The sequence below is a fragment of the Botrytis byssoidea genome (assembly GCF_014898295.1).
Source record: "Botrytis byssoidea strain MUCL 94 chromosome Unknown BBYS_002, whole genome shotgun sequence".
Classification (NCBI taxonomy): Eukaryota; Fungi; Ascomycota; class Leotiomycetes; order Helotiales; family Sclerotiniaceae; genus Botrytis; species Botrytis byssoidea.
The window spans coordinates 726,721-750,302 of NW_024065843.1; the positions used below are offsets into that span (position 1 = coordinate 726,721).

At 42.9% G+C, this 23,582-nt stretch overlaps 12 protein-coding genes across 12 annotated transcripts; 4 read left to right on the top strand and 8 right to left on the bottom strand.

Annotated features, from left to right (window-relative positions):
• Positions 1–389: 389 nt before the first annotated feature.
• On the bottom strand, positions 390–1,072 carry EAE97_000997 (uncharacterized protein; the record flags this gene model as incomplete). Its single annotated transcript, XM_038871507.1, has 3 exons — positions 390–742; positions 795–812; positions 865–1,072. 3 exons carry the CDS (start codon positions 1,070–1,072, stop codon positions 390–392), a joined length of 579 nt encoding a protein of 192 aa, XP_038737408.1.
• A 264-nt stretch (positions 1,073–1,336) lies between these two features.
• On the top strand, positions 1,337–2,993 carry EAE97_000998 (uncharacterized protein; the record flags this gene model as incomplete). The annotated part of the gene is made up of 5 exons (XM_038871508.1): positions 1,337–1,489; positions 1,541–1,666; positions 1,718–1,795; positions 1,848–2,880; positions 2,941–2,993. 5 exons carry the CDS (start codon positions 1,337–1,339, stop codon positions 2,991–2,993), a joined length of 1,443 nt encoding a protein of 480 aa, XP_038737409.1.
• Positions 2,994–3,670: 677 nt separating this feature from the next.
• Positions 3,671–4,663, bottom strand: EAE97_000999 (uncharacterized protein; the record flags this gene model as incomplete). Its single annotated transcript, XM_038871509.1, has 1 exon — positions 3,671–4,663. The coding sequence occupies one exon, from the start codon at positions 4,661–4,663 to the stop codon at positions 3,671–3,673; it is 993 nt and encodes a 330-aa protein (XP_038737410.1).
• Positions 4,664–6,772: 2,109 nt separating this feature from the next.
• EAE97_001000 (uncharacterized protein) lies at positions 6,773–7,398 on the bottom strand (the record flags this gene model as incomplete). Its single annotated transcript, XM_038871510.1, has 2 exons — positions 6,773–7,171; positions 7,225–7,398. 2 exons carry the CDS (start codon positions 7,396–7,398, stop codon positions 6,773–6,775), a joined length of 573 nt encoding a protein of 190 aa, XP_038737411.1.
• Positions 7,399–9,121: 1,723 nt separating this feature from the next.
• EAE97_001001 (uncharacterized protein) lies at positions 9,122–9,583 on the top strand (the record flags this gene model as incomplete). The annotated part of the gene is made up of 1 exon (XM_038871511.1): positions 9,122–9,583. The coding sequence occupies one exon, from the start codon at positions 9,122–9,124 to the stop codon at positions 9,581–9,583; it is 462 nt and encodes a 153-aa protein (XP_038737412.1).
• A 652-nt stretch (positions 9,584–10,235) lies between these two features.
• On the bottom strand, positions 10,236–10,631 carry EAE97_001002 (uncharacterized protein; the record flags this gene model as incomplete). Its single annotated transcript, XM_038871512.1, has 1 exon — positions 10,236–10,631. The coding sequence occupies one exon, from the start codon at positions 10,629–10,631 to the stop codon at positions 10,236–10,238; it is 396 nt and encodes a 131-aa protein (XP_038737413.1).
• A 1,070-nt stretch (positions 10,632–11,701) lies between these two features.
• On the bottom strand, positions 11,702–13,225 carry EAE97_001003 (uncharacterized protein; the record flags this gene model as incomplete). The annotated part of the gene is made up of 3 exons (XM_038871513.1): positions 11,702–12,272; positions 12,346–12,581; positions 12,661–13,225. The coding sequence occupies 3 exons, from the start codon at positions 13,223–13,225 to the stop codon at positions 11,733–11,735; spliced, it is 1,341 nt and encodes a 446-aa protein (XP_038737414.1). The 3' UTR covers positions 11,702–11,732.
• A 164-nt stretch (positions 13,226–13,389) lies between these two features.
• Positions 13,390–14,086, bottom strand: EAE97_001004 (uncharacterized protein; the record flags this gene model as incomplete). Its single annotated transcript, XM_038871514.1, has 2 exons — positions 13,774–14,086; positions 13,390–13,697 (listed from the first exon to the last, which is right to left on the bottom strand). The coding sequence occupies exons 1-2, from the start codon at positions 13,883–13,885 to the stop codon at positions 13,390–13,392; spliced, it is 420 nt and encodes a 139-aa protein (XP_038737415.1). The 5' UTR covers positions 13,886–14,086.
• Positions 14,087–14,658: 572 nt separating this feature from the next.
• On the bottom strand, positions 14,659–15,402 carry EAE97_001005 (uncharacterized protein; the record flags this gene model as incomplete). Its single annotated transcript, XM_038871515.1, has 1 exon — positions 14,659–15,402. One exon carries the CDS (start codon positions 15,400–15,402, stop codon positions 14,659–14,661), a length of 744 nt encoding a protein of 247 aa, XP_038737416.1.
• A 573-nt stretch (positions 15,403–15,975) lies between these two features.
• Positions 15,976–17,368, top strand: EAE97_001006 (uncharacterized protein). Its single transcript, XM_038871516.1, has 3 exons — positions 15,976–16,095; positions 16,146–16,364; positions 16,419–17,368. Exons 1-3 carry the CDS (start codon positions 16,062–16,064, stop codon positions 17,282–17,284), a joined length of 1,119 nt encoding a protein of 372 aa, XP_038737417.1. The 5' UTR covers positions 15,976–16,061; the 3' UTR covers positions 17,285–17,368.
• A 1,653-nt stretch (positions 17,369–19,021) lies between these two features.
• Positions 19,022–20,951, bottom strand: EAE97_001007 (uncharacterized protein; the record flags this gene model as incomplete). Its single annotated transcript, XM_038871517.1, has 3 exons — positions 19,022–19,844; positions 19,907–20,454; positions 20,538–20,951. 3 exons carry the CDS (start codon positions 20,949–20,951, stop codon positions 19,022–19,024), a joined length of 1,785 nt encoding a protein of 594 aa, XP_038737418.1.
• Positions 20,952–21,451: 500 nt separating this feature from the next.
• On the top strand, positions 21,452–23,537 carry EAE97_001008 (uncharacterized protein). Its single transcript, XM_038871518.1, has 2 exons — positions 21,452–22,949; positions 23,006–23,537. The coding sequence occupies exons 1-2, from the start codon at positions 21,828–21,830 to the stop codon at positions 23,426–23,428; spliced, it is 1,545 nt and encodes a 514-aa protein (XP_038737419.1). The 5' UTR covers positions 21,452–21,827; the 3' UTR covers positions 23,429–23,537.
• Positions 23,538–23,582: the final 45 nt, after the last annotated feature.

The window sequence follows — 23,582 nt, forward strand, 5'->3', positions numbered from 1 at the left end:
TACATTTTCTAGGTCGGGCTTCCGAGATTGTAGCAAAACAGAGTATCCTATGCTGGAGATATGCTTTCTTAATGACGAGTAGTATGCAAAGGTATATCAACAAAAGCAAAGCGTGGTGAGTACTCAATGTGAGTCTAGTAAAGCAATTCGGCAAGGTAGAGGTTTAAGAAGCTGGCATCACTCTCTGCCATTACACTTTGCTTTGATGTTACTTTTCAAGCTTGAAAAAAGACCACGGGAACCCGTGTTTTGCTGCACATACACTCAAAATTCTAGGCAAATGGCGATCTCACTTGACAGAACTTAAAGCGACATTTGTTGGACAGCCTTGATATTGTACTGTGTGTACGCTGCTTATTCTTGAATAATACAAACTCCTCCCGGCCGTCTTATGCGCGCCAAATTCTCTTGATACCCTCAGTAACTCCGACATCATTTGTTTCGAATTCATACAATCCAACTCCAACCAAAACAGTTGCTCCTCTCAAGCCCCACCAAAATAGAGCTTTAGTTTTTGGCACTCTCCTTGCTGGGAAATAATCGATAATACACGACTCGAAGCCAATATGTGAGTGAATGAGAATAGCCGCGCAAAGAAGAGCGTCGGTAGCTGGATTCAATGATCCGGAAACGAAGGGAGCGACTGTGAGAGGAACGAGACCAACGGCGATTAAACGCTCGAAGGTCCAATGGTAGGAGCCGTGGGAGGGGGATGGCTTAGGTACGGGTGCTGCGTCGTTTGCTATACAAATTATTAGTTTATGGTGGATTGGCTCGAGGGCGGATCAACATACAGGTTCCATCGATAGATTCTGTGAAGTAGTTAGCAATAAAATTAAGGCATATCAATAGCGGAAAGCTCACGAGGTAATGGGGGTAGAATTGCTTGTCTGCCACTTGCATGGAATGCCGCTACACGCATTGAACCTGGCAATGCATCTCGAACAAAAGTACTGCGACCAGCGGGCTTGTTGATTGCGGGGAAACTGGAGGGGATCTTTGTAGAGAAATTGCGCTTCGACGCAGCGAGGCAAGTCTGCCTAATGATTGATGGTTTGAGGAATGAAGCCATTGTGAATTTCTATTACAATTATTGAGTGTAAAAGAGTCGACGACATATCACTCAGGTCCTTCAATGCTCGGTCGACGATGTTCGGAATAACTAGGTAGCTCGGCAACAAGTCACGTGTAAGGTCATCAAAGCCGGAACAAATTTGATTGGTTGAAATATGATCAACGACTAAGCTCTTCAGGTTTACTAAATTCTAGTAATTTGAACTCATCGGGTTATCTTCAATTTGTTTTATTTCCACCACAACCCTCACATCATATCCCTATGGCGTCTCGGCGGTTAGCATTAAACCTTACAAAAGGACTGCGCACCCGCGCTGCTCCAAATGTCGTATCTGGACTGAGAAGAGGATTCGCGACTCCAGTCACAAAAAATGGCGTCAAGACAGAGACCACAACTCTTTCAAACGGTCTAACGGTAAGTTTTGAATACGAATGATGGAGGGGCAAAGTGCTGATAAGAGAAAAGATCGCTACAGAACACTCGCCATGGGCACAAACTTCGACAGTTGGTGTATGGATCGATGCCGGTTCTCGGGCAGAAACCGACAAGACCAACGGCACTGCTCATTTCTTGGAACATCTTGCCTTCAAGGTATACTTCAGTCTCGGGTGGAAAGTTCAATTGGACTTACAATGAGAATAGGGAACCAGCAACCGAACGCAGCATCAATTGGAGTTGGAAATTGAGAACATGGGTGGCCATTTGAACGCCTACACTTCCGTACGTTTATATTCATTTGAATAGCGCGGGCACTTTGCTAATTCTCTGGAAGCGTGAAAACACAGTTTACTACGCCAAGGCTTTCAACTCTGACGTACCAGCAACTGTCAACATTCTCTCCGATATTCTTCAAAATTCCAAACTCGAACCTTCGGCGATTAACAGAGAACGTGATGTTATTTTGAGAGAATCTGAGGAGGTTGATAAGCAATTGGAGGAAGTCGTTTTCGATCATTTACACGCAACTGCTTTCCAAGGACAACCTTTAGGACGTACCATTTTGGGACCCGCTCAAAACATCCAATCCATTCAAAGAGAGGACTTGACCAACTATATTAAGACAAACTACACTGCTGATCGTATGGTTCTTGTTGGTGCCGGAGGTGTTCCCCACCAGCAACTCGTTGATCTCGCTGAGAAGCACTTTGCTGGTCTTGCATCTCAACCACATTCCAGCGCTGCTCTCGCCATTGCCAACGCTCAAAAGCAAAAGCCAGAATTCATTGGTTCTGAGGTCAGAGTCCGTGACGACACCATCCCAACTGCCAACATTGCCATCGCTGTTGAGGGTGTCAGCTGGAAAGATGATGATTACTTTACTGCCTTGGTTACCCAAGCTATCGTCGGTAACTGGGATAAAGCTATGGGCAACGCTCCTCACATGGGTAGCAAGCTCAGTGGTTTCGTCCACAAGAACGACTTGGCCAACAGCTTTATGAGTTTCTCAACAAGTTATAGCGATACCGGACTTTGGGGTATCTACCTTGTCACTGACAAGACTACCCGTATTGACGATTTAGTTCATTTCACTCTCCGTGAATGGTCTCGTCTATCATATAACGTCACCGAAGCCGAAGTTGAGCGTGCCAAGGCTCAACTCAAGGCATCCATTCTTCTTTCCTTAGACGGCACCACTGCCGTCGCTGAAGATATTGGAAGACAAATCATCACCACTGGCCGCCGTATGGGACCAGAGGAGATTGAGCGTGTTATTGGAGCCATTAGCGAGAAGGATGTTATGAGCTTTGCGCAAAGAAAGTTGTGGGATCAAGATATTGCAATTAGTGCTGTTGGTTCGATTGAAGGTATGCCTGACGATTTCTCATTCCATTGTTTTTCCTTGAATTATTTACTGACATGTTTAGGTCTCCTCGATTACCAACGTATAAGAAACGATATGAGCAGAATGGCATCATAGATAGGAATTTAGAGGGGTTTGGGGCATGAGCGTGTATGATGCGGGGCTTGTTTGTACACATAGATCCTCAATAAAATTTGTTCATTTTGTTCACAGCCGACCTCTGAGACATGGGGAACTTAAACGTCATTATTGTGAATCTCAAGATTATGCAAACACATGTAACTTCCCGTGAGGAATTTTCATGCCTGAGTTTTAGGATGATATTTGAGCCGAAATAATTCCAAAATTCGATAAATTTGACAGACCAACACTCCAAATATTTCGAAATTACCCAGATTCTTTCCTCCCAATATCATAAATCGTCATTAATGTACAGTTAAAAAACGTGCTATCACATGGCGCTAGACAGACGGCCAGTTTTTATTCCGCCGATCCCCATTTTCCCATTCCTATCATGGTGATTCTTCTAACTTCATGACCTCTTGAAACGACAGTCCGATGCATGTGTCTGTCTTAGTTGTATTAAGATCATACAACTGGGTATGCCCTCGAAGCAGATACTTCGGTACTAGTAAGTGGTATCAAACTCCTTCTTCCGAACCCCATAAACTCTCTGCTCATGATAATCCTCCTTTTTTTTAAATTAACCATATCAAGCGAACGTTCCCATCCATTACCGACAATTGTCCTCGAGATCTTGTTCTTCATACCTCCTACACCATTTTCACCTTCACCTACGGCAATTCAACCGGGCCGGGCGGCGCTTCCATTTCGGAGATCCTGGTAGGTTTATGTGTGTAGTTGACAGGCTTATTCGCATAGTTCGGAGGACCAGGCAAGGAGGTTTGTGTCTTATCACTAATGCCCGACCATCTCTGATCTTGTCCCCCGTAACTCTTTCTATCATGATGCATCTGATATAATTGCTGTTGCTGTTGCTGCTGCTGTACTTGAAGCGGTGTGTACGGGTTTAAAGCGGGGTGGCCCTTCATGCCCGCCTCGGCCCATTTCTCAGGATTGTAAGGGGTCAATGGAGGACTCGTCGGGACACTCAATCCACTATATGCACTTCCTCTCCTACCAACGCTACCCCCCGAAGCCATTCCAGGGCTCCTCAATGGAGGACTCAAGGGCGGCGTCATCGTACCACCTTCCCTATCATATGCACTTGCGCTTCCAACCGTCAATCTCCTATTTCTCTCATGCGCCTCTTGCAACTGCGCTTTCACTACCAATCGAGCCACCAGCGCTTTCAAACATTCCTGTAAGGTTTTCCGCACGAATCTCGTCATCAGAATGTTGCATTTCATCTCTACATCTTCTCGGATGTATAATCCCTCCACCGGCGCATTAATGCCGATTTCTCTCGGAACCGCTGGTTCTCCAGGCATGTTTCCTTCGATCGTCCATTTTTCCTTGATGTCTAAGCCCATGGGCGCATAGCAATGTGTTTGTAGTCCATTTGCCAAATCGTGGAAACAGGCGTTGAAGGATACGGTACCGGTGTAGAGATTGCCGGGTAGATAGGCAATTCGGTCGGTAATGCGATACCATTGACAGTGATATTCTTCAGGGTTGGCAGAGGAAGGGGGCTTGGTGGGTGTGCGTTCGGCGTGGGATGGATTGAGATCGATCATTTCGAGATGATCGTGTAGGGTGTCGAGGACGGTTTGGCGGGATACATTAGGAGGGAGAGGTGTAATCGTTGTAAATATTGTTTTAGCCATGTTTGCGTCGATAGGGAAATGAAGATTGAGATGGTAAATCTCTATAGACCTCCTTGATACCTTAGATACAGATAGAGAGCAATACTTCAAGAGAGGCGCAGTAGGAACAAGAAGTATATATCCACCCAGCTTCTGACTTACTACTAGACCATATTGGTATCACTATGGATATATATCATCCAGAAATAAGATAAGGTGTAATTGGCCCATCTTGACCACAGCTGAAAATGATTAATCAATTTTTGCCCGCTGATTTGTACAAGGTGGTAGACTCGTAATGTAAGACTTTAGGTCCAAGCGGATCTATGACTTTTGGGATGCCAGGCCAGGCTAAGTGTTAGCCTATAATGGAGTGCTACTGTGCTACTACCTTACTACCGAGAAATAGTACCATCTCCCTTGTACTGTTTTTATTGGTACCGATAATATGGAATATGCTATGGTTGGTATGAGTGCAAAGTTGCAACTATCTACGATTGATTGAAGGCGTTTGAGGAGGTACAGTCAGTCATATCAGCAGGTGAGTAAAATGGTCATCTTCAGCATGTATGATATAATTCTTACCAAGAGCTTTAATGCTACCCAAGATCCAAAGTTTAGAGTAGAGGTAGATACTAGATAAATATCCGTTTCCTTGATCCTCGTTTCTAGAAACGGAAGACGCCTCTTCCATCAAAAAGAGCGATTGATGCGTCGTACTACTAGGTACCTACGTACATACATGCAACACAGGCCTCTTGTCATGCCTTTTCTTTTTTCTCAAAGCAGGATTTGGTTGACAACATTCTTTCGAAAAGAGTTCGAAAAAAGAAATGATAATTGATTAAAGCTTGTCAAAAGCTGGGCATCTATTTATTCGCATTGCATGAATGAAACACTAATCCCAAAAAATCATTTGTATAGTTAGCTAATTTTATATGATCGCTAACCAAGCAACATCTAAAATATAAGCTATCCTGTCTCCTCCAAAAAACAATCTGAAGATCAGCACCTCACATATCACAGCCCCAAATGATTCGCAGAGTCCCGTTTGCTTGTAAGATCTCACAATTTTTGGCGTTCATCCAATCATAATACCCAACATGTCATTACGCATATCTTACCGCCACACACAAACAGATGATGTGCAGACGATAGCACGATTTGCTTCTTGGTACCGATGACTTTTCCCAAAGCCTTGGTCCTGTTCTATATGTGCTGTGCTGTGCTGTGCTGTGCTGTGTTGTAGTACGTGCGTGGTACACGTTGTTTACCCTGCCTCGCTTGGCGATGGAAATTCCAAATTTATTTGGGATCCAATGAGTACCGATGCCATTTTAGCGAATGAATCATTCTCGTTTGGTGATGCTGTCGTTGATGAGTTCAGTGAATTTTTTTTGGTCATAATTGGGGACATATATATTGCCGGGTCGGATTCCGGGTATGGTGCAGCGACTAAATACATGGGACGGGTCGAAGACTTATTTTTTTTTTCAATCCGCGACGCTAATAGATCGGAATACTACTCAGATTTGACAGGTCGAATGGCGGAGTGGGCCGTGGACAGAGCTACTTTCCATAGGTATTCCGAGGCCGGATTGAGCCAGGCCTAGGACTCGAAAGTAGGTTGGGCGTTCATTCTTTCACTCATAGGATGCAGGAAACATGATGGGCTATGTATAGAATCCAAAAAAATGTGTATTAAATAGAGTCTCATTGACGATTATTACAACCCAAAACAAAAAATCAAACAATAACCATTAACCAATGGATCCCATGCCAACAGAAGAAAACCTCCCAGCCATGAGAACTAATTTTGTCCACCTTATTACCTCCCCATCATGCTACCAGAGGAACCCCGCCTTTTTCCTTTTTTCGTTTAATTCGTAACCTTCCTCGCCGATTCTCTATGCTGTTGATTCAACACCAAATCTTGAAAGTTTTGGTGCAGTATCTTCCGCCTTCATTTTGGGTGCCTATATTTAGACAACCCTCCTGACTCTTATCCCAGTTTTTCTGCTCGCTATCATGATCGTAGTCTCCATTATTTCCGACTTCCAGTAGACATTTTGCACATCAATCCACTCTTCCCATCTGCACCACCGTGCTACTCATTATCTATATGTTGATTTAACCTTGATACTCCAAATCTCGCTTCGACGCAACCAGCTTGTTCTTTTTCCATATGCACATGTTGATAATACCACTGAAGAAAAATAGAACACAAAGTGCCATGCTGAATCCCCAGATGGCTTTCATTTCGTAACATGCCGTCTTCGATGCACCGACCCAAAAGTAGTAATTAGCTTTGGAGAAATTCCCGACAGTTGATTCGACGAATGCGGAAGTCACTCCAACATTGGGGAGGGCAGGACAATCTAGATAAGAAAGTGGGGTTCCGACTTTCACAGAAACAACAATGAGAGCAATAAGAGCCGCTGCATCGAATGCTGTAGCCAAGAGGAAGCTGAGTTGGAGCTCAAGATAGAGAAGATAGCCTATAAGAAGAAACACGACCACAATCACAACCTGTTAGAAATTAGTAAGAGTTAAGAAGGAATCTGGGAATGAGGATAACATACAATACTGAGAGTTGCAATGATAACTGATGGTGGGGCTGTGTCGACCGAATTGATCTCTGCAATAAAATTTGCAGACATACTAAGAATGCAAATCAGGCAAATGGCCTGTAAAGCCCGAGTGATGGTAAAGGCAAAACCGAAAGAGCCATAATCTTGACCTTTTGGTGAAAACATTGTGCTGGACGAGAGTATCTGAAACCGGGATGAAAGTGATACAATAATGATGGAGGAGGCTTCCCAGTAAACAGGTGTTGAATAGCAGAATAAACAGAATCTGCGTCACTGATAGTATTTGAAGAGAGAATATCTTATTTGTCCTCGGAGGTGGCTCGAATTGGTGGAGAAGTGAAAGTTTTAAGCTGATCTAGCAGCAAAAGAATGATGTGATTGTTCCGAAGAGAACGTCCTAAATTCTGACCCTAGCCAAACAAAGAAAAGAAGTGAGAGGGAAAGAGGTATTTTGTAGTAGATGAAAAGACTGGTTGTTGAGATGATGATGGAAGCAAACATATGAGGAAATACAGATCTTAAATATTCATACTTACACATTCTTACTGTCAACTCCAAGAGCCCAGAACTTTTGTACCATCGATCTAGATTTCCAAATTATGCTCTGTAGATCATATCATGACTCTATAAATTCATGAGACGGCCAAGTGTAGTAACATGCGCTGAGTTTGCCAATAGGAAACAGTCCGCTTGACATGGCCGTTGGTAAGGTCGGTAGTCTCTGAAGCGACCATATTTAAGATTGAATCATTGAAGACCAGTCATTAAAGTCTTGGTATGTGAGCCGCAAAGAAGAAACGCGCCATCAAGCTACGATTTAAGGTATTGTGTAGCATAGTAGCATCATTGGATGAGAGACACTTGTCTGATCTGAATAAGCGCTTCACCTGGGTTCGGGGTTCGCAAGCACTTTAAACCATGAGCTTGAAACGCGGCAATTGAACCTATAAGTGGGCAAAGAAGCAACAAGGGATTTTAAGCGTAAATCATATCCATGGGACAGTACATTTCGTTCGATATGACTTGCTTACCTAGAGCTTACATAGTCACGATTATCGCAGAGGTTGCATCTTGTGCGACATTCGAGAAGAGAAGGTCTTTGTGGCACGGACCAAGCGATGCGCTAAGTAGCAAGTAGCACGTGAGTTGAGCCAATGAGACAATGAAGATTTTAGTGCTGGCCTGTAGTTATTTTTAAGCCCTGTGAGTTCCTGTAGATTATACGCCTTGTAGCTCTGAACTTTTACTGAGCATGCCACCTCGTCTACTATTTTGTTCGACAATATGACAACAATTCATTACAACTATCTTCATGCCTGGGTATGATTCATACTTTCAAACTTGACTAACAACGATTATTGCCATTTTGTAGCCGCACAAAACTCACTACCAATCGAGTGGTATCGCTCAGATGTCTCCAGTTCAGTTCCAAATTATGTCAAATCTCCATTTGGAGAATCCAAGCGCGAGGCCATCATATCAGCACTTCAAAATCCAATAAGAATGTAAATATTTGGCTCTCCTGGGCGACATTGGAAAAGTCTTAGATTATGAACTTATTGCTTTTCTCAAAGACCAGCTGCGGGTATTCGAGATTGTTTTCTTCGTCCAAGGAAATCACGAAGCATACGGAACGAAAGTGAAGGCAGCCGTTGCAACTATGCTGGATTTCCAACGTAGAATGAATGAATATCGCGAGGAGGGAGTGGAAATGGGCCGTTTTGTGTTTCTCAATTGAACGAGATGTGATATTACGGACAGTTTGACTGTTCTGGGTTGTACTCTTTTCTCTCACATCAACGACGAGCAATGTCAATCTGTGTCGCTTTTCTGCTCCGATTTCTCAGAGACATTGGAGTGGGATATTGATGCTCATAACGCTTCTCATATGGAAGATCTTACCTGGTTAAATGCTCAAATAGAGCAGATAACACGAGATGAGCCTCGACGAACGATAGTGGTCTTCACACACTTCAGCCCAACGATGCTTAGTGCGGCCAATGATCCCAAGAAGCTTGAAGATTCCAATCAAGTCAGGTCTGCGTTTGTCACAGATCTTTCTGACCAGATATGTTGGACGAGTTCAAGTGTCAGGCTCTGGGCGTTTGGGCATACGCACTACAACTGCGATTTTGTGGAAGAAGGAACGGAGAAACGAATTGTGGCAAATCAGAAGGGCTACAAAAGGAGTGAGGTAAACACTTTCGATGTGGCGAAGGTGGTTGACATTGAGATTGTTGAAAAGCTGTCTCAAAGTACTTTGGGCAATGCAGCAAAATTTGAAACATATGCTAAGGTTTCTGAGTCTCTTAAAAAGGTGCGCAGGCTGCTCGATCGTTGGTTGTCGTAACAATACATACCAAAAAGCAACTTGTAAACTACCTGAGGATGTCTACATCAAGCAGGCATTCAAGTACGAAAAAAATACATCGCAGAAGTTACAACAGTGGTAGCTAGTAAAACCACGGTGGTTGAAATTTCTTGGGCTTAACCTTCTCCACTGATTTGAGCCTATTCTATTCTTGCCATGCAGAACAGCAGTGTTGTCGCTATTTTTGTTTTTGCTGTAGATGGGGTTGTGTCGTTTGTACTCTGTACAAGTTGTTTGAATATCCAAGCCCAACAAAAGTCAAGTGATGAAAATGACAAAGGTTGTTTTCATGGTGTCAGGTTGGTTCATACGCCTGCTGTGTAGCGTGGTTGATGGTATTGATACAAGACAGACTTCAGTAGATGTGTGCTTCATCGCCCTTCAATTTAAGTATGAAAATTCTTTTGGAAATGACAACCGAGCTCCTTCTAGAAACTTGTTATTTCTGGGCTTTCTTTCTCTCGGATAGACTTTTCCTGTCAGGGCTAATTCCAAAACATTCATAATTCCTACTATTGATCAAGTCTTTCTTTGTCTCGTCGACTTCTAGAGCCCCATGTCATCGAGATGGGCCCGCTTCTATTGTATTGTCAGCATGAGTTCTTGATTCTGAAATGAATCATGTTACCTCTCACTCATCTTCGCAATCGAGTCTTCGCTTTTTCGATGGTCTTTCGGAGACAGAAGAGCCAGAGGGGATGTAAGAGACAGAAGAAGGAATACTAATGGCTTGCTTTCCCATTGATGCGTTTAGACCCTTTACTAACCATCCAATTTGATGCAGACAGTCTTGTACAGCATCGTGTTTTTGCCCTTGACGGTCCAGATCTGCTTCCTTGCGGAAGTTTCGTTTTGTTGTCTTGCTGGCTGTATAGTTTGCTGTCATTGCGCACCTGTACTGCCAGAATATCACGGGCTGCTTCAATTCGCAAGTTTCATATGCGAAATGAAGCCATCGATTGTCCTGCATGCTTCCGTTTGCCCACAATAGGGTGTTTCCAAACCGATATCGTCCACCACATTTCATTATCGTATCGTACGTAGCGCGGTCACAGCGTTCAATCCAGGCTGTAAATGCCTCTAATGCCTCTTTGAGAGTCACAGTGCTCTCTTGGCTCTTCTTGAGTACCCGAGGACAACTTCTTTCAACCTACCGTGTCGTAACATGATCTCGGACTAGCCCATAGTCAAGACAGGACTGTAAACTTGGGAATACTTCAAAGCATGATTTTTCCTTTCCTATCTCAATGTCGAAAAAAATGGCACCGATCTGGGTAATCGCTGGTTTGATCAGGCTAGGGTGCCCGGCAAGTTCGCAATCAACCATGATATGTGTATCAATTTCTTCTGACAACATGGTTGATAGTTTTCTCTGAGTGAATTATTCAAGAGTGTCTAATTACAGATTGGCATGAGGATGTTGTAAATGTTTTCACGAAGTTTCATTCATCGACAGCTACCTTTAAGTACTTTGCCTTCCTTTATACCCCTGTAAAAGAGCAATCAGGAGACCTAGCGTAGTATGCATGCATGCACATATGATCCACTTATCTCTCGGCACCATTGTAGATAATGGAGGAAAGTATTTGGCATTGGACACAAAGTACGACTTTATCTATTGGAATACGCATGAATACTTTTAAGGCACCGGGTGCGGGGCACTTGCATATGAGCTCAGAGGTCTTTTGATTCTACACCGAGCTATCCGTTTGCCGGCATGAGAAGTTCGGAGTCTCAAAACTGTGAATGGAGAGATAACTTACATATGCAATCATGAAGCCACTTTCTAGTCCGCCCATGATCATGCAATAAAGTATTCTCATCTCAATGCAACTTTGGCTTTATCATAACCGATCAAACTGATCGGATGTGCTGCCCAATACACCAGTTTCTTAGAATTGCTTCTGTTAATTGAATGAGATTGAACACCACCAAAAGAAGAGAGTTGGTGGGCTAGAAAACGATTTGTCAAAATGATAGAAGTCATATGAAATATCAATACAGCATTCTAGGTAATCTGTGGTGAAATACCCTTAAATGGCTTTGTTATATTCTTATTATACTTCTATTCTGTCATGTGGGTCAAGCCGCAGTGGTCGAGATACTAGCGTCTAATTACTATACATTATCAAATTCCTCTTCCCCCCATGTAATCTCGGTTATTCTTCCGATTTTCATGAATGAAATCAATATTACTCCTCAGGTTTCCTTCTCCCAAATCACCATTACCGTAACTTATGTCGACATTATCACACTGCAACTCCACTGGCTTTCGTGCAATACTTGCTATATCTTTTGAATCCTTTGGAGGTGGCATTTTCTTCATCTCAAAAGATTGAGTATCGTATGAAGTATTTTCAACTCCACCATTTCCCTCGTGAAAATCAGAAGAGTCTTGACTATTTTGAGCCTGGTAGGAAGCTTGAGTCTGGTCAAGTTTTCTCGTTTTTCTCTTGTTTCGAAGCCAGTCTATGAGACGGAAAAGGATGAGGTTGAAGAGTAGTGTACACCAGAAGGAGTGGGCGAGAATCATATAGAGGAATCCGTGTTTAACACTGATATCGAGGTAGGATTTGGTGAAGTCGATGTCGTGTTTGAGGATGTGGACGACACGGTAGATGAGGAGTGTTTGAAGGACTGCAGGTGCGAGGAGAGTGGATATGAAGAACTGTAGTATTGGTGTTAGGTGCGATTGCTTAGCAAGGAGCATGGAGGCTGCGTGGAGAGAGAAGTGGACTTACGCAGAGAACAAGCCTGAAGGTTCGATTCCAAGGCGTTAGGGTACTAATGAACCACCAGATAAACACAACTGCAACAATAGGCAGAAGAATGATATCGAGGATGTATAGGCAGAAAGATATGTATGCATAGTGTTTGAAGAGAGTATGAATCTCCGCGGTGGGGCGTAGTACATCCTTTCCGGGAAGTGGGGGTACAATAGTAGAACTGAGGGCAGGCAGTATGTGGTCATACAATGCTAACAGAAAAGGATAGATATTAGCTGAAATTGATCGATGTAAATAGGAGAAAATGAACTGGTATCGACCACAACATACCTTGCCTTGCGTGATGGCAGCCGTTTGTTATCCGAAACGTCTTCTCAGCTGCCGTAGTAAGACCAGTGACACAGTAGTGCAAGAGATAGATATTATAGTCCACGATCTCCTCCACTCTTGTAACATTCCCTCCTTTCGTAGCATGGTTACCCACCATTTCCTTCGTCGTTAATGTAAGGAGTTGCAAGTGTGAATGATGCGAAAGCACAGCGATGAGAAAACAAACAAGACCTAGGGCGATGAAAGCAAAAACCAATAGAGAGAGCACATATGTAATATACTTCTTAGCTTGGGCTTTGAGTATAGTCCAGAATCCACAAAAACAACCTCGTGCGTAGCCTTTGGCTCCTCTTTGGAACTGGCCACGGCTATTGTGTATGTTTGATGCGTCTTTAGATAAATCTATGCCGAAGCTTTGGGCTGTTTTATTAAATTCCTGAAATTTACCATGAGCGTCCCGGACCCCTTGGAGAATCTCTTGTCCTTTGCCATGATATTCACGGCCTTGCTTGATGGCTTTTCTGCCTGCTTGAAGAGCTTCGAAGGCTTTACCGGCGGTTCCCATGATATGAGTTATTTTGTTTCCTTATTGTTTTAGAATTGTTGGTTAAATATAGGATTGTATATCAAGAACAAATTTAGTTGCACAATATAAGAATGATTATGTAGCTCGGAGCGTGAATCATCTCTTTTGTAATTTGATATATGCGGAGTCAAAAGACAGAATATTCACGCTTTCTTGTCTTGGGGCACATGAGCTCTAACCTCAATTTCCACTTTCATATCCTCCCTTGCGAGCCTCGAAATCCCAAGATATGTCCAAACTGGCTGATGATCTGGACAGTACTTTTTCAAGCACCTGACCATTGTCTCCAATGACTTTTCATCCGCCGGCACATGATATGATCTAATGGAAAACACATCTTCCCAACCCTTTGAACCGGCTACTTTAAGTGTGCGCTCGACATTATCAAATGCCCGTTCAATCTGAAGAACTATATCGGGGCTTATGGCTTCAGTTGTGCGGTCCCATCCACCTGTACTCTATGAGTCAGCAAAACATGAAGATCGAAAATGGAGCTTGAGAAAAGCTGGTGAATAACGAGCACCCACCTTGACCAGAACATTCAATAACATCTCCAACTCTAACAGCCTGGCTATACCACAGATCCTGTTTGGCTCTTTGTCCGTAGCCCTCATAATTGGTGTAAGTCAAATGAGACATGGTTGTTATTGGCGATATTTGAATGTAATTTATTCAATTTTACTCGGGATAATTCATTCGCTTGTAAAATAGTATTTGTTTAACGAAGTAACGTTCCGAGTGATCAGTTTTAAATACGAGACTATATATTCACCACATGTGCTGTCAGTGACACACTTTAATACTGGCTGCTTGAGTATTATAAATCTGAAATTACCAATCAACGCTCCAGAACTTCTTGACTTCTTACCCCACTCAAAAGGCGTCCCTCATGTCCCCAGGATTTGAATTCGGGGCTCTGGCTAATAAGTGTCCCCACGTGAAATGTCAACCAATAGCGAGATGCACAATCGGCAAAATAAGGAAGGTGCGAGTTACTTTATTTACAATGACAAAATCACCGGGAGCACAGAAAGAAAGACGAATCAAATTGTCTCACAACGATAAGCTTCAAATTCAAATGGCACATGACGATTTGTGCTAGAAGGATGTATTATAACTTCATTAGAATCGTTCTAACTAGCTCCATGATAAATCACCATCATTTCTTGGACTCAGTGTATGACAATGGATAGTCTCATGAGATGAGATTCATACCAACGACTCATATGTAACTCTTCTCATCAAGGAGTAATATCTTAATTCCGGCGAAGAACAAGCATCTGTGAGAACTTTATCAACTGGAAAATTCGTATAGAAGTATTGGAAGTCGAACTCATTCCAAGTGTCATTCAATCACAATCACTTCCTGCAGATGTCGATGGTGGCCTGGCTGGTTCGCCAGAACTTCGCTGCTAATCTAAACCCATTCTGGAACGATTGTCATCCAATACAGTCCTGGGTCGTTTCACTGAAGATTCCGAAATCGGTCCAAAAGGGACTGGAGCAATAGCAGAGCCTTGCAGTCCTCGAAGTGCGTCACGGCACTTGGTCAGGTAGAGTATCTGATGCTTGCAGTCATCGATAGCATCGTGCTTTTTGCCGACGAAAGATTTGTCCACCTCACGTCGGATATTTCTCCCTGTAATTGAGAAAGCCGCTTCGCAGTAAGTTCGAACACAGAGATCGTTATAGTACATCCATGGCTTTCTCAAATCCGCTGCTTTGTAGGCACTCTCCATCCACCGGAAATCCTGTGTGCTACCATATGCCCAGATCATTACTTGAAGGTCGGTCGGGTCGAATCTCGCAGCTGGATAGTTGGTTTTGATGCTAACTTGATTAGACTTATGGCAACTGGAGAGCCAGGTGGTGAGTCTTTTAAGAGCAATTTGGAGTGCTACTTTGCTGTTTTGGCTAGCAGACAATGTGTCTGGAATGTTTTTCTCAAGCCACTGAAGTGTATCCGAATCAGTGATTAAGCCGGATTCGATACAAGATTCCAAGTTAATATCTACGAAGAAAGTCTTCAAGACCTCGCCGGTTTCGATATCAAAATTTATAGCGCCGATCTGGATGATCGCAGGATTGTGTTTCAATGGGTGTGCGGCTATCTCAAGATCCAGCATGATATGAGTTCGTACATCTTTGGCCGACATGACTGCGATATAGGTAGGATATATCAGAGCGTACTGTCAAATAATATAGACACAAAAGTTTGATACTATCCAAGAATCAACAAAACAACGAGGTTTTGTGTCGGCAAGCAAACTTGATCAATGGAATGATTGACTACCCACCCTACTGCACAGGCAGACTACAAACTTGCCGTCCATAAAAGACTACCATGGTGAGAGAGATTTTTTGGGAGCAACACAAATTCACTACATGTAAACGATACATCGCCGACTTCCTTAAATTGAATAGAGAGTATTCAATGCCTCATACTATTCATTATTCATGAAGATTGGCTAATCTTATTTCCTTGAGCCTTTGCCTAGAATTTAAGAACATCATGGAATATTCTCAATTGAACAATTGTTGCATTATCTGGACTCAAGACCCACAGTAGGTATTCAAGTTCCAGAGACATGTTTTGGCGTCGATGATGTTTGGTGTTTGCTCTTCAACTAAAAATTATGGGGCCTGGGACAGTGAAGTGAAGTTTGATGGATGGTGCGATCCCGGAGGCGGTGACATGGATAATTGGATGACTCAATGGGGCAGAAAAGTATCCCCCTCACCAAGCAAAACTTGAAGTTGTGAATAAACTCGAAAACTTCAATTAAGATTCAAATCATAAATCAATTATTTCATCATGTCTGGAACTACTCTTCACCTACGTTCTGAGTGTAAGTAATCAATGGCACAATGCTCCGCCACCTACTAATGCGATCATCAGTGGGCAAAGCTCTTGAGCATCGATCAGCTCTTACCCCCACTACCGCCAAAGCTCTCATCGATGCTGGATACACAATCAATGTTGAGCGCAGCCCAGAGCGTATATTCAATGACGAAGAATTTGAGAAAGTTGGTGCTACACTTGTGCCCGAAAACACTTGGAGAGAAGCACCAAAGGATCACATTATCATCGGATTGAAGGAACTGCCCGTCGAAGACTGTGAGTTTCTGGTTGATTTGATGTCAATGGATGCGTCTAACAGTTATCAATAAGTTCCTCTTGAGCATGTCCATGTACAATTCGCACATTGTTATAAACAACAGGGAGGTTGGGACACCGTTCTATCACGATTCCCTCGCGGAGGTGGAACTCTCTTAGATCTCGAATTCTTAACAGACGACAGAGGCAGAAGAGTTGCAGCCTTTGGATACCATGCTGGATTTGCTGGTGCAGCATTGGCACTCGAAAATTGGGCATGGCAACTCACCCACCCAGCATCCGAGCCCTTCCCAAGCGTATCAAGCTACCCCAACGAAGATGAATTAATTGTGGATGTTAAGAAGGCAATCGCAGCTGGACAAGAGAAGACTGGCAAGGCACCACGAGTTTTGGTTATCGGTGCATTGGGCAGATGTGGAAGTGGAGCAGTTGATCTATGCTTGAGAGCTGGTGTGCCAACTGAGAATGTGTTGAAGTGGGATATGGCTGAGACCGCTAAGGGAGGGCCATTCCCAGAGATTGTTGAGAGTGACATCTTCATCAACTGCATATACCTCATGTCCAAGATTCCAAACTTCGTCGACATGCAAAGCCTCGATACTCCAAACCGAAAATTGTCAGTCGTCTGCGATGTCAGTGCTGATACCACCAACCCCAACAACCCAATTCCAATCTATACTGTTGCAACCACATTTTCAGAGCCAACTGTTCCAGTTGAAGTCAAGGGGGAACCAAGATTAAGTGTCATCAGTATTGATCACTTGCCAAGTTTATTGCCAAGAGAGGCAAGTGAGGCATTCAGCAAGGACTTATTACCCAGTCTGTTGTCTTTGAAGGACTGGAGAAATACTCCAGTCTGGGCCAAGGCAGAGAAGTTATTCCAGGAAAAGGTTGCTACATTGCCCAAGAGCGAGGCATGAGTAATAAACACAAAAGCGTCTTTTAGCATTAGCAATATGATATAATAAAAATACAACATTGACGATTGTCTAGTAATGCTGAACTTATATCATGACTACAACTCAATGTGAAAGCAAATCCGCAACGGCACAAGGTTTAAACTATGAGTAATGCATGAACGAGATGTAGATCATCAACGTCTCTCAACGTCATGTTATATTTGCTTGGGATAATGAATCCGTTCAAGATATTGAATCGTTTAGGGACATTGAACACACTTAAGCCAACAAGCACATTTGGAACATCCAAACGACCTAAGACATTCAAATCTTCTAGGACTTCAAATGATTTTGAGATATTTGAATACTTTAGAACCCTAACAAATTTAAAGGATCTGGAACATTCAAACGATTTCAGAAACCACAAACGATCTAAAATAATCAAACAATTCAGAACATTCAAACAATCTAAAAAATTCAGATCTTTTAGAAATTCAATTGCTTTTAAGATATTTGAACATTTTAGAAAGTTGAAGAACTCAGAGAGAGGACTTGGGATATTCAAACAATTCTTGACATCTCGAACAATCTGAAAGAATGAAATAATTTAGAATATTCAAATAATTCAGAATATTTGTTATATTTTAGAAAGATAAAATGCTCAAAAGGATTTAGAACATTCAAACATATTTAGATATTTCGAACAATCTGGAATAGTTAAACAACAAGACAACTTAGGAAATTCAAGTTATAAGAGATGTTTATTAGATCAGGGATAGGGATTTTATGTAGAAAGCAGTTAAGAGTTTAAAAAGAAAAAATAATGCGTCACCCTTTGATCTCAGATTTAAACTGAGTATGGAATGAGAGAACGTTCTTTACAGAACCTTCTAATAGGAATCGAACCAATATCTCCGGAATCAAAATCCGACGTGCTAACCATTACACCATAGAAGGGTTTTTCGCAAATTTGTTAAATCGGCATCTCGTTTTGTTGATATAAACAAATGCAAAAAGTCAACTTCAACCCCACATCAAATACCAGCTCTTGGCGGATCTTCTGGCACGTGATAGTGGGGGATATATTATTATAGTGGGCGCGTTGAGATGGAGTGGAGAATAGCTTCGGGGAATGAACATAAAGGGGTCTCTTTCGGATTAGGTGACATCTAGTTAAGGTGTTGCATTTTGTATTGTAGCAGAATAGATTAGATGTTTTTAGGCGACGACTAGCTTTGAGATCTCGCTTGACTGCCTGCACTTTTCATATAAGTCTCAATCCTTCCTTCGCGTCTAATTCTATTGTAAATAACTTGCTGTAATATAGTATGTGTTCAAGTCTGCTCAAACATCGAAACAGTTTGTAAATGTTCAAATCTGTTTAGGCATTCTAACCATTACAACTTTCAAAATTGTATTGGATGTTCATGTATTTACATTATTTCAAGCATTCAAGTTATTTCATACATTGAGATCAGTTCAATCATGCAAATCGTCTTGAACATTCAGGTGCCCTGCTAGAAAATTTCAATTTGAAAATGCCTGGTTATATTGCTTTCATAGAAGCCTTGAAGGATACTTCTCATGACTACTTGTCTATTCGATTTCTCATATATTCTACTCCTGAACCTCCAGATATCCCAATATTAATATAGCCTATCTAATCCCGATCCCAATCCAACCAGCCTTTTGAGTATTTACCATGTGCCCATTCCATTCATACCGCCTATTTTTATAATTCAAATCATATATCAAATTCTACCCAAGTAAAGTCCAGTACAAACTCCCCACTGACGTTACTCCTGCAAAAATCATCGCCTCCACCATAAAAGCCGGCGCAAGATACGAAGTAACCCATCTCGCAACTGCCGCTCCCACGAAGCCCATCCAGATAACTACTGCAGTAGTACTCCAGAGGTTATCCCATCCTGCGAATCTCGATTTCTTCTGTTCATTCGCACTTCTCATGCTCGTTCCCCATCCTCCTTCTAAGACTGTAACAACAGACCAGAACATGATTCCCGGTAGAGGCAGTTGATAAAATATCTGAGAAAGAACGAGATATTTAATACTAGCCACATGTGATTTATTGCGCCAAAAGTTGTAACATGTACATAAAGCCACGCGGAGGAGGAAATCCCAGGATTGAAATGCATGGACGGTGTATCCTGTGAATACGTAACGAATAGTGAAGACACCAACGATCAATGGTCCGTAGAAACGACGCATAGCTGTTACAAAAAGGATGACACCGTGAATAGAGTAGATTTGCGGGTATTGGAAACATTCGATATGAGTAGCGCGGGCCCAACGCATTTGTTGAAGGAGCCAGCGGAGAAGTGTGGTAGGGGTATCGGTAGAGGCGAGCGCGGAGGTATTGAAGGTTACTTTCCAGTTTTGAAGGAGTAGGTTGGTGGTCAGATGACGATCTTCGTTGACGACGGTTTTGACTCCTAGAGAAGTCTGTGTGTACCATGGTAAAAGAATAGATTCAAGGGCTATGAGACGAAAAGCGGCACATGGACCAGGTTGACAGTCTACAGCGTCTACGGCTCCGGTTTGTCCACGTGTAATAGCTAACCTGCAGTGCGTTATTGTTAGAAATCTAATCCTTTCAAATAATTAGAGAAATGGGATACTTACTCAGACCAGTAAGCTGCACTACCCAAAGCAGCAATCGCACTCTCCTGATCATTATGGATGCTCAGAGCTGAGCAACTACCTCCAATTAACGGATCCGCAGACATACAACCGACTGTTTGGTACAAAGTATCCGGATAAACAATGGTATCAGAATCGCTAGTCCACAAGTATTCAATGTCATTCCCCTGTCCCAATGCCAAAGCGAAAACCATATTGGTAAACATGATATCTTTTTTGCATTTGTGAGGTTGGTAGAGACATATTGGGTGAAGGGATCTGGTCTTAGAATCGCGGGACGGTGATAGAGCATTATGTTCACGGAGTGTTGTGAGCGCTTTTTCGAATACAGTGCGGAAGGCATAGGCGTGGGCTTCGGATAGAAGAGCGGCGGGGACATCTGCAGAGTCGAATGATGTAGGTGTGGATGCCCATTTTGTAGAAGAGGACTTTTCGTCGTAAAGTTCGCGGGTGATGTAGTTTTGAGCAATGCGGACAGCGAGAGGACCATATGGTTCTTCGATGTGGATTTTTATAAGATCCGGAAATACCTTCAGAGGGATATTTGTTAGTCTTTCAATGTTTTTAGATCACTGCTGAGCGTTCTTTGGGGTTGGCGGAGGGGAGTACACACTTCCTGTGCTACAGAAACCATCTCCATATCTCCATCATGATCCCCATCGATTCCAATGAGCATAATCTCTAGACCGGGGGAATTATGATAACTCTGCAAACATCTCCTCCACAGATTTGCCTCCTCACGATATCCCACTACAGAAGCAATACACTTCGCAGCCACATCATCTCTTGTCTGGACTCCCTTCTCTGCATCTTGTAAAGAAAGTTTCTGTTCTAATTGGTTGACTCTTTCAACATTTTTGCTGCGATTGATCTCCGCTAGGGAGATCTGCCATATACTTTCAAGGGTAATTGGGGCAAATGTGACATATCTTCTGAAATAACGGAAAATTAAAAAGAATGTGACGATGCAAAGGATGCTGTTGAAGATTTGCCTGTGCAAGGTCGGTAATACAGGTACCACAGGCATGGCCCCTCTTTCACACTTGAAGAATAGAATCCGATAGATATAGATAGCACAAACGAGTGAGTGACCAAAAGAATGTATAAAATAGCTTTGAACAATGGAAAAAGTGCCACTGGAACATTTTCTACTGCAGCCCATGCAGCTAAGTCTTTATACTTACGATGATCATATTGGCTTGACCTCGTCTCTCCCTACTGGGCTAATCGGTCAAGTCGCGGGACTTTAGAGCTTAGTATTTTTAGGATGACGATCAAAATGAAACAATTTCTATCGTCTGCTCCGTATACGGGGAAGCAGATACTAGGCAATGAGTGTAGGCAGGAGGGCAACAAACCTTAGTGTGATGCATCAAGATGGATTGGTAATTTCCGCCAGCCTCCCATGTCATTAAAACTTTTCCAGAAGTTTTTATCTACAAGGTAGCATTTGGTAGCCTTGCATATAGGCCATTACCATTGGATTGATCATGCATGAAGCTTAAATAAAGAATTGGATAAACTTTAACACAGTAAGAGTGGGGATGGGCTCGATTACTCAGTGCAGAATACCAAGGGAAAACCCTTGATGTGCTTCAGGGTAAATTTTCAAATGAACCTTAACAACAACAAAAGCCCCTTTTGTTTAACATAAACCGGTGGGAATGCGTAGATCAGGCCTCCCCTGTTTCATGTGGACCTTTCCAAACTCTTGGCTCGTATTGTCAACATCCTTGTATCGCATATGTTGAAGCCCTCTACCATAATTCGTATCGCCCATAATAAGCATTGAATGCATATGCCCACCGTTTCTCCGAGGATTGTTGAACTTATCAGATCTATACATATCTCTCGTCGTATATTTTCCTATGAGAATTATGGTAGATGTTGCGGCTGAAGAATAATGCTTTTTCTGAGAGGTCCACGAGGTCTTGCATTGATTTTTGTCATATTGAGTTTTCTGACGATTTATTATGGCTACTTGAGGCTTGATGTACATCCGAAGCTACACGATGGCGAGTTCGCTGTACCACCTCATACGGAAGTTGTAGTAGAACCTGGACGGCTAGCAGATGTGAAGCCTACGAAGTCTGCGGAGAAGGCGGTGTATTCATCAATATCACCCCACCCTCAGCCCAGCGCTACACCCGACATTGCCTCTACAGTGCCAAGTTCGGAGCTGTCAGTGTCATCATCTGACATTTTGTTAATCATCAAGACTGGTGCAAGCACAGCATGGCGTCGAATGCCTATGCAGCTGTTAACGACATTGTCAAGTTTGCCAAACAGTGTAATATATTCGGATCTCCAAGAGAATCTTTCTCACGAGATCCAGACAGTGGACGTTTTGCAAAACGTGAGCGACACTCTGCAGATACATGACACAATTGCGTACGACATATACCAAGACCTACATACCAACATTCATGCGTACAGAGAGCAAGCTCAGCTCCCAGGCGACGAACCTGAACTCCCACCCGGGGATAAGCCAGGCTGGAAACTAGACAGATACAAGTTTCTTCCCATGCTAGAGCATGCTCAGAAAAACTTTCCTGGTTTCAAATGGACTGTTTATATTGAAGACGATACTTTCGTCTTTTGGTCAAATCTTCTCCCATGGCTTGCAACACTCTCAGCTGACGATGAACCGGCATATTATGGCGCTTCCGCGGGAGAAACCAATGCGATATTTGCGCAAGGAGGTTCAGGAATCGTGTTCTCTAGGTCTTTGATGAAGTCTGTTTTCACTGGACCTAAAACCCCCACTCTACAAGAGTATGCCAAATTCACCGCAGGTGAGTGTTGCGGTGACATGGTTCTTGGCAAAGTATTGCGCGATCATAATGTGCTTTTAAACAGAGGGAAAGATGGCCCAGTGTCATTCAGACACGAGACACCCTGGAAAACAGGATTTGACGAGTTCTCATGGTGCAAACCAGTCTTCACGTTTCATCATTTGCACCAGAGGGATCTGGTTCAACTGGCATTATTGGAGCGGCAACATAGTCAAAATAACCTTGATTCGGTAAGTTGTCATCCCATGAACGTCGTACCCTAAATAATGTTAACGTAACATGCTAGCGACCAATAATATTTCGTGATATTTTCCTTAAAACAATATCACCTTACCTCAAAGACCGCCGTGATGATTGGGACAATTCCGCATCTCGTCACAAACTTACGGAGAATATCACCACGATCATCAATCCACCTTGGAGTCCACCTGCTCCTGTCGTAGAAGATAAAGGTGCTCTTGAGCAGGCTTATACTTCACCTGAAGCGTGTCTAGCGGCGTGCGTTGCATTATCCACTTGCCGTATCTGGAAGCACGAAATCAATAACGAAAATGAGAAGAGCTGTAGTTTGGATGTAGTGGTAATCCTAGGAAGAGAAATTGAGGGACGGGCTTCATGGGATAAACGGGTGATTAACAGTGGATGGATGATCCAGAGAATCAACGAGACATTAATGGAGGATAAATGTGAGGTGGTTGCGTCACCTTAGGGGTTGTGATTGTATTGATTGGGTTTGTGGGACTTAAAGTTGCAGACACTGGCTCTATGAATAGCTTATTTTGTGTTATGAGATTGGATCATATTATTATATCTAAAATATCGTTCGCCTATTCAAATGCATCAAAACGCCGAACCTTGAGGTC